The following is a 9512-nucleotide window of genomic DNA, read 5'->3' on the forward strand; positions in this document are numbered from 1 at the left end:
CCCACGCAAATATTGGGCCGGCCGGTCAAACGGAGAGAGAAATAGGCTATTGAACTAAAATAAGTACGTTTGGAATTTGTAAAAACACAAACATTGCGGGAAAGCCGGAGGCCCTATAGTAATTAACTAGGCGCAGTGTAAACACACACAAAATACAGTTAATAAACAGGGAGAAATGTTTCCCATTTAATTCCTGAATTGGATTCCCCTCCGGTCCAGAGGTAAATTTAAACTAAATTCACAGTTTGCAAAAACCCCTTTCAAACCAAGATTCCTAGGGGGCTGTGTTTCTCCTCTGAGCCGCGCTCACCCGTGGGGTTTGCAATCTACACGAACTCAAGTCCAGGTCTGAGCCCTCTCTCGCTCTCTTTCCAACGGGTAAGCGTGGTTCCAAAAAGGCAGCGTTCTACGGGCATATGTTTAATGACCCCTTATAAGGAATCCGGGGGGGAAGGCGAGCATGTGCCTTTCCTTCAGCTAAATTGCAACGGGGTAAGATTTCAGGAGTGTCCCCTGAAGTGGTGCTTAATACACTGAGCATTAAAAAGCACCAAAGAGGAAAATGTGGGAGGAAAGGGGACCAAACTCTGGGCTTCAAACCCCAGGAGCCCATTATTTTCCCCCTTTGCCTTTTTTTTTTTTTAAATAGCTCATGTCCTACTAGCACCATAAGGAGAGCCGATGAGCAGGTAAACACCCAGCAAAACTCTTCTCTGCGCCTCAGTAAGGTGTTTACACACTGCATAATATTTATAAACAGAAACAATAGGAAAGAGTTGCATTACATTCTAAATTAATCCATCCAGGGGGAGAGGCAGTTTTGTCATTCGCATCCTGGAATTCTGTAGAACTAGCATGTTAGGTAATAAACAAGGGGAGAGGGGAATGCCTCGTAATTGCAAAGCTTTGTTAAATTTCAAATCGCTAATTTCTAAGGACAACAATCGCAGATGCTATTGTAATATCCGCCGCACATTATCTTAGCTAATAAATTTGACCTATTGTTCGTTTGTTAAAATGATGTCACCTTGGAACAGTCCCTAAGCTCCTATTTCAATGAATTAGGCCTTTATTGAAATTCGGGAGCCAATGGGAGGAGAGAGGCTTGTTTATTGCGTCCAATGGCAGCTGCAGGACAGAAATTAGAAGCAGAAACTCAAGGTTTGGTTCAAAAAAGATGACACAGAGCCTGTCGGGCTGGACCACTCTTGGCAAAGTTTCAGTCTGACATACACCAGGACCTACATGGATCTACTGTAAAGGAAAGCGAGCGTTTTATAGGGGAATTCATACAGTTTTGAGCCAATATTTCTATTCACCAAGGATGGATCAGCCAACGAACACACAGACCCAGCATCAACACGAACCCATCAGCTTTGGAATTGATCAGATTTTAAATAGTTCTGATCAGGAAAACTCTTCCCAGCCTGCCCCCCGAGGATCAGACAACACAAATTACCTGGGAAGCCCTGTGAGCAGAACAAGTGCCCCTTATCCTTCCCTTCCAGCTTCCTTCCCTGGCATCGGGGCGCCTTTTGAAGACTCTGGATCTTACAGTGTGAATCTGAGCTTGGCTCCAGCTGGAGTGATCAGGGTGCCAGCTCACAGACCCATCCCTGGGGCTGTGCCACCTCCAATTTCTAGTGCCATCCCAGCTATGCCAGCTGTACCCAGCCTTGGCAGTCTCAACTTCCCTTGGATGGAGAGCAGCAGGAGATTCGTAAAGGACAGATTCACAGGTAAGGGCTGATTTTTAACATGACCCTGAGAGTCCTGTTTTACCAAGAAGTTTTCTGCTACAGTCAAACTGCACTAAAACAGCATAAAAACGTGTCAGGGTTTTCCCTTTCCAGGCTTTTAGAGCCCCCACATCTGTTACTGCACCTGGCGCAGGACAGGAAAGCTTTTTTAAAATAGGGGGTTACTTCTTTCGGGCGAGGGGAGGAAGCATTACCTTGAACCGACTAATTAAGAGAAATACATTTTGGTTCCAGTTTTTGTGCCCACTGTAACGATTGCATTACCCCTGCACTAACTGACGAACAACCGTGTATGGATTGTGTGCCCAGCAGACGCAGTAAGGACAGACAAAACACACGGGAACTGTGCTTTAGTTATTCCCGTATCGCTGCTGGCAGAACAGAAATTGCAGCCGATTCTGGATCGCCCTGAAATTTCCATTCAGAAAATCCAATTGCCCAGATATCGTTTTTAATCACAATCAAAGAGGGGTGGAAATGGAGTGGAGGCACTCCAGTAATCCCCGTCCATAATCCGATTAGGGAGTGTGTCCTGAAGAATCTAAACCTTGAATGATAATAACGGCGATTAGCATTTAAACGGGTGTAAATAAAGAGGATTCGATTTTAAAGAGAGAGAGAAGTGGGGAAACTGAGCGCCAGATACAGAATATAATCTGCAGCAAGTGCTCTGAACATTGCGCATCTTCTTGCAGGTTTGGCAACTGTATCTGTGGAGGATGAAGTGATGGGGGGACGGACGGACGAGGGGAGAGAAATAAATAAAGTGTAGTACTTACAGCAGAGCATTGGCAAGGATGTCCCCTCCCCCCTGGAGAAATTCTGGTTTTGTTTTTGGGAAAGAGGAGAGAGAAAAGACTAAAACCCGACATTAAAATGAAGAGGGATGTGCTCCATACCCCTGGGGATGGGAAGCCCATGCAAACCCCCGCCCCCGTTAATACAATAAGAACCCAAATCCTGGTTCCTCCCGGGTCCTGGGAGCTCTGCTCTTCCTGCTCAGGGCCGTGCCCTGTGCGCTGCTCCTGGGCTGCCGATCCCAACCAGGCCCTGAAGCCTCAGCAGGACTCTCGCTCTATGGCGATTGCTGGGAGGGAGCCGCCGGCCCTGCGCCCAGGTGCTGCGCCAGCTGCAGGCCTGGCGCCAGAAGGCTGGACCGGCTGGGGGTGCTGGGCTCTCACCTGCGGTTCTGTTTGTCCCCCGGGCAGCGGCGGCCGCGCTCACCCCCTTCACCGTCACCCGGCGGATCGGGCACCCCTACCAGAACCGCACCCCGCCCAAGCGCAAGAAGCCGCGCACCTCCTTCTCCCGGGTGCAGATCTGCGAGCTGGAGAAGCGCTTCCACCGGCAGAAGTACCTGGCCTCGGCCGAGAGGGCGGCGCTCGCCAAGTCCCTCAAGATGACGGACGCGCAGGTCAAGACCTGGTTCCAGAACAGGCGGACCAAGTGGCGGTGAGTCCGGGCCTCGCTGGGCAGCTCCCTCCCGGGACCCCTACCCTCCAGGGCCCCCTTCCTCTGGGCTTCTGTTCCTGGCTCCCCCCACGCAACTCCTGCGCCCTCTTCTTATTGCCCCTGACTTACCTTTCCTGCGGTCCCCTCCCGACCTGCCCGCTCCCAATTAACCCCTCTCCCTTCCCCACGTCCCCCCTCCGCCCGCTCCCATCTCCCCAGTCCCTGGCTGCCTCTTTCCCCCTCGGTCCCTTTCCTGCCCGCCTCATTTACATGGAGGGCAGCAGTGTTTCTATCTCCGACTCCTGGTCCCAGGCTCAGCTGTGGCCGCTCCCCACCGAGCGCCGGTTCTGCTCGGTGTAACTCTGTCCGTTTGCTCCTTGCAAAGCGAAAGCTCCACCTTTCCCGCAGTAGCTGCCAGGGTCCGGGCGGGCCTTCCTCCGGGGAATCGGGCAGATCCTTAACAGCTAACAGAGGGGTAGAAATGGACCCCCGGCGAGGTGTGTCTCCACTTTTGTGCCATGCCGCGTGGCAAAGGAAGACCTCAAAGTTGGTCGATCTGCAGGCAGGGAGGAGCGCTGTCACCGCTACACCTGCTAAAAGGGCGAACCTTTAGTATTAGACGCAGGGAAAGGCATTGCATAAAGAAAGGATATTTTGCTCTTCAACTTCGCCCCAAAACGAGTTAATACCGAAGAAACCAGCTGTCTGGATTGTAGAAATTGCCGGGCCTCCCTGGCGCGGCGGATTTGGAGTCAGGCTGTTTTAAAATATGTGACATTTCGCTAAACCAAAGCAGGGCATATTATTAGCCCGCCCCTAAACGAATTAAACAGCGTTGTTCTTCGTCCCGTTCTTAAGACTATATGAACGTAAACATCTAGAAAGTGGCTCCATACCCTGATTTTCCGTTTCTTTATATTAAAAATTGACGAATGTAATTCGTAGCAGTAAAATTATCTGTAAAAATGTCACTTGCGTTGTCTTGATTACAGAAGGGCCAAGAAAAACGAGCTAAAATCTGTTTTGGTCCCCTTTTCCCCCTCTCTCCAGGATGAAATATAGGCGAACAACCCTTTTAATTGAGATTTTAAACCAGCAACATTTCACTGGAAATCTGCACGGCAGGAAAGTGGTTGTTTTAAATGATTTCCTCAGAAAACATTACTGCACCTTTTATCCATTCGCGGCTGGTCTGAAAAATAGAAAATAGAACATTCAAGGCGAGGGAGCATTGTGTATCCTATGTTTGCTAATTGGCTTGCCTCCTTTCTTTTCAACATGTAGAAAATATGGGATTTGGTGTGATTATCGGCCGTCTAAAATAACTTTCGGAAATACCCTGTGTCTGTAATTCGATTCCTCCGATAATCTTCCTCCAATAATCTTCGTGCGCAATTCTACTGAAATATTATTTCAAAGACTATGTGTTAGTTTTCTGGGGTAAAGGACGGGGCTGTGTTCGGGATATTTTTAGCTGTTTAAAATGGAAATAAATGCCCGAAGTACAGCCCTTTCTCTTGCATGTTAGTATGAAACATCCTGAATTAGAGCAATTGACTTTCACAGTACGATCACCGGTATTAGCAGCTAATAGTGTTAGCCACTATATATAATATTGCTTACAAAATTATTGGTTTCTTATAACTGGATTTCCGGTATTTTTAAGGGATTGCGGTCGGATTTAAGGAAATTTCAAGCCTTGCAGCAATTATTGTAATTACCGAAGAGTATCGATAATAATGCCATAAACCCAGCGAGACATTCAGACATATGTATTAGGGGCACGAAAAAGCCGTAATGAGCCAATTACCTTTGAAATGTCATCTCAACACTTTGCTCGCAAACCCAATAGACTGATAAATACGCTGGGCAGGTACTGGGATGTCAGAATGGAGGGCACTCGTGCTATTTAGCAGTTGCGTTAACTGAGGGTTTTTCCCGGGCACAGAGGCTGCAGGGCCCTTTGTCATGTCTCTGGGAGCACAGACACAGCGCCGGTTCTTTTGTCCGGGCTAACGCCATGTAAATCGGAGGTTCCCCTTCTGCAGCTGCAGGGCAGATGTTAGAACAACTTGTTGGAGGCGCAGGCGTTAAGCAAGAAGAATACGTCTCTGTATCTGCATATGGGGTGTGTGGGGGAGACCTGGTGTGTGTATAACCTGAACAGACACAGGTGTGCGGTCTCGTTACACACGCCTCCAAAGTGCGCGCAGCCGGCACGGAGCCGATTCCCGGGCAGGGTGCGGATTGCGCTGCAGTTGTGTTGGGGGCAGGATCGAGAGGGGCCTAGGCTGCTGGGGCCAGCGGTCGGTCCCATCCTGGGCAGGGCCCTGAGGCAGACGCTGCAGTGCGCCCCAAATATCTCGCCGCAGCACAAGGGAGCCCCCCCCCCGTGGTTTGGGGCCGGCGGGTGCTGCAGGGCTGGCCTATGGGGGGAGTGGGGCTCAGCACCCCAGGCTGAGATGCCGGGGGGGCGATCCGTCCAGGCCTGGGCGCTGCCAAGAACCGGGCACCCTGTTTGGGGCGCTGCGTAAATAACCGGCCCTGTGTTTGCACAATGCCGAGTGAGCGCGTTTTGGTTTGATCCCGGCCTGACTCTCAGAAACCCGCCTCCCAGCCCCAAGATCTGGGGAAAGGGGATCAGAAAAGGGGGGCGGCGGACAACAAACACCCTTCCCGGGAAAAGAAATATCCCCTCCCAGTCCCCAGTCATTCAGACAGGGCTCCCAGGCCAGGCCCCAGGCCTCCTGTCCCCGCGGTACCGGAGGCAGAGGAACAAAGACGCGTGCCAGCTGCGGGCTGCTGAACTGATCTGTGTTGTGTGTGTTTAGGAGACAGACCGCCGAGGAAAGGGAAGCGGAGCGGCAACAGGCGAGCAGGCTGATGCTCCAACTCCAGCACGACGCTTTCCAGAAATCCTTGAACGATTCAATCCAGCCCGACCCCCTCTGTCTACACAACTCCTCGCTCTTTGCGCTGCAGAACCTCCAACCCTGGGAAGAGGAGAACGCCAAGATCCCACCTGTTACCTCGCTCGTGTAAAGACTTGGGGTCGGGGCGGGTGGACAGACAGCGCCTCCCCCACCTCTCCCTGCATGACCTAAGCCGGGCACGAAGCACAGTTTGGCAGACAGTTTGCTCCAGCGAAATGACTGGTCTCTACAAAGGGTGGGCCGAGGCCAGCTTCGGGCGGCAGGACCCCCAAACGGAACTGGTCCCCGTCCGCAGCCTCTCGCCTGCCGCAAGTGGTCTGCGAGATGGTGGCTTTCGAGCTAGATCGCTCTGCGGGATGTTTTTGTGAACGCGCTTCTCCTTTAAGACGGGGTCCTGGGCTTGTCAGACGGAAACTTGGACAAAGGGCTTCCGGAGAGATCGCTGGTGCCCCCAAAATCAGTGAACTTGCGGAAGGGATTGAACCTGAGTTTACAAACCCATGGAGAGTGTTTGCATCTGGAACGGGTGCATGAACTTTGCAAAGAGGGTTTGCTGGGTAGCCCTTGGAGGAAGACGGGATCTCATCTCTGATGGCCAGAGTGGGTGTCATTTCCCAGAAATGGGCTGGGGAAAATAATCTGGAAGCGAAAGCAACTGCCAGACCTATAACTAACCTCACTCCATTACTTCCCGGAGGGTGTGTAATGCTCGCAGGTTAGTCTATAGCCCAGGACAAAATAATCACCAGAGTATTATCATCCTGGAGAACTGGACACTTTATCAGCTCAACTTGTAAATTCATATCGCTATCCCGTTAGGAAAGGGAAATGTCACTTTTTTTCTTTGGTAAGAAGTGTTAAATAATTTAATTTATTTCTGCAGTGAGATTTTGGGCACTATTAATATGGATATATAATAACTGGATTATTTATTCCAAAATCGGAACATAAGTATTTATGTTGGCTCTGGAACAAAAGGCTATTTCCCCCCTATTTTTAGGAGATTCTAAAACTATATATCACTTTGCAGAGGGAACTAACTGGAACTTGTGCCTCGTTACCTTAGGAAACCCTATTAAACTGAAAAGCAGTAGCTTCCATCTGTCCCAGGTGGAGTCAATGTCACCTGTAATGTATTCACCCTAGTAATAAGGGCTCCTTGCCGGCAACGCACTCCTTCCTGTGTCCTCACCTCCTTCCAAGCTTAGCGCACAGAAAGCAGCATCTGCACCCGGCCTCCTTTGCCATCGACTCGAGAGAAAGCGCCTTATGTTTCATAACGAAGAAGATCTGGGGTTGACACCGACCGTGTCTAATACTTTGTACTTGCTGAGATCTGTAAATAAACGTTTTCTTTAAAAACGCCTCCCGTTGTGTGTGTGTGCTTCAAATTCCGGGTGGGAAGGGGAAGGCAGCCAGAGCCGAGGGTCTGCTCCGGGGGCGGAGAGAGGACTCGAAAACCACAGCGCCACGTTCCTACCTCGGGGAGGGCAGAAGGGTAAACTCGAGAAGGACCGCCTGAAACCAGCTGCTCCTACCTGGTGAGGAAGGGGAAACCCTGGGGGAGGTGGGCACGCACCGCAAGGGCTTGCGCTGGAGTTGATCTCTGGGCAGGATCTTTAGAGATCAAGCTGCTATCAATTATTTAAGTCAGTGGCCCTTGTAATAATAGACACTGCAGAGGGATGCTGCAAGAATGGCAGATAAGGAATTAATAATCAAATGATTGAAGTTCAACACAGAGAACGGGATTCGGTCCTGCTCTGAGAAAGCTCAGCTGCCAGTCTGAGTAGAAATGGGCCCAGGACAGACAGATAATATTCACCAATTCGATTTATTCGGAGAATTAGTAAATAATTCTATTTAAATACTGGGCCTGTGAATGTCACTGGCCAGGCACTGTTCACACCTGGAAAAGAGATGAGGATTATATTTGTAGAAGTATTAGGAATTTAATGGTCAGTATTACTGAAGGATCTGGCACATAAGGTGTGAATTTTGCAAGCTGTATTTAGCAGGCATGAGTGACACCTGCACAGGTAGTTTTCTGAATTTGTTTTTTTTTTTCCCCAAGGGATACATAGCAGGGCTTTAGGAATCCTGCAGATATTCCGGGGGGATAGAAGCACATTAGTGCAGACATATGGATCAGCTATTTAAAATAAAACACTCTTGTGTCTTTTTAGTGCTGAAGACATCATTTGAAATCTGCCTGCTTGCTATGCTGGGGTGTGATTCTGGGGCCTGCATTGTTTTTTAATACTGAAAAATTACCAATGAAAAGAAATATGTCTGCAAGTGGGAAGCAGCTTCCTGGCATGGAGAGGCGCTGGTGATATTACTCTCTATGTTACAGCATTTTGGGCCAGTGGGGCCCTCTGCAATGTCAATGGTAGTTTCTCATGCATGTTTGTATCGAGGTAGAGCTAGACTTTTTTAGGTTAAAAATGCATCTTTTATGCATAAGGATGTGCTAGGCTATTTCTTGCCTGTCCCGCTTCCTGGGAGCAAGAGGAGACCACCCCACATCTGCTATAGGCATGGGTGGCTTTGTTCAGCCCCAAGACATCCCTTACATGCCGCTGTTTGGTGTGCAGGGCCAGGGGGCATACTGGGAGTGGGGTGTGGCCTCCAAGGCAACTCATGGCTCATGCTGGAGATGCAGAGGACCTGCATCCATGCTCTTTGTAAAATAAACACTCATCAACTTGCACGGGAGTAAAGGCTGCAGGATCAGGTCCTAAATGACTGTAGACTGTGGGTGTGATTTCATGGACTTCAGTGGGAGCAGAGTTAGGCTGAGCCTGAGTGCTTTTGAAAACCCCACCCACCGCCACCAAAGTGACATATGAAACCTGTCCCTGGAGCCCTAGGCAGATATCTCCCTCCAAAGTCCAAGCAGCTTCATTTCCTCTCTGACAGTTGGTGACCAGCCTTTACTAACTACTCAGAAAAAACCCATATTCCACAGCTGAAACAACCAACCAGCCGAGAACAAATGTAAACCACATTCCCGCATCCCTTAGTACCGGTGTCAGATCTGAGGCAGCTGACTGACCAAAACCGCACCTCATGCAGGAGCCATGGGCATATCCTCCTGCATGGGAAGTCCATCCACAACAGCCATGTAGGAAGGTGGGGCTTTTTCTACTTCTATACGTGCAGTGGAGTTAGTTTATTAGCATACACAGAGTTTTTCGTAGGCACAGTAGCAAGCCCTAAGGTTTCTGCGCACTGCAGGGTCAGATTCCTTCCTAGATTTAGTTCTAGGAGGTAATTGATCATTATTGTACACAGGGAGTGAATGTGCTAAGGTTTTCCGTAATATATAGTACGGATGAGCAACTAAAATGGGGCTGTGACTTCT

General features: G+C 49.7%; 1 protein-coding gene across 1 annotated transcript; it reads left to right on the forward strand.

Moving 5' to 3' along the window:
- Positions 1–1188: 1188 nt before the first annotated feature.
- Positions 1189–7479, forward strand: TLX3 (T cell leukemia homeobox 3). Its single transcript, XM_073358176.1, has 3 exons — positions 1189–1739; positions 2969–3212; positions 6044–7479. Exons 1-3 carry the CDS (start codon positions 1325–1327, stop codon positions 6252–6254), a joined length of 870 nt encoding a protein of 289 aa, XP_073214277.1. The 5' UTR covers positions 1189–1324; the 3' UTR covers positions 6255–7479.
- The last annotated feature ends 2033 nt before the right edge of the window (positions 7480–9512 follow it).

Source organism: Lepidochelys kempii, chromosome 8 (genome assembly GCF_965140265.1).
Source record: "Lepidochelys kempii isolate rLepKem1 chromosome 8, rLepKem1.hap2, whole genome shotgun sequence".
Taxonomy (NCBI): Eukaryota; Metazoa; Chordata; order Testudines; family Cheloniidae; genus Lepidochelys; species Lepidochelys kempii.

What these genes read in the sequence shown, in the direction of transcription:
- TLX3 (XM_073358176.1), top strand. Translation starts at nt 1,325, where the DNA reads ATGGATCAGCCAACGAACACACAGACCCAGCATCAACACGAACCCATC. An exon ending in CGTAAAGGACAGATTCACAG is followed by an intron (nt 1,740 to 2,968) that starts GTAAGGGCTGAT and finishes TCCCCCGGGCAG; the next exon opens with CGGCGGCCGCGCTCACCCCC. An exon ending in AACAGGCGGACCAAGTGGCG is followed by an intron (nt 3,213 to 6,043) that starts GTGAGTCCGGGC and finishes GTGTGTGTTTAG; the next exon opens with GAGACAGACCGCCGAGGAAA.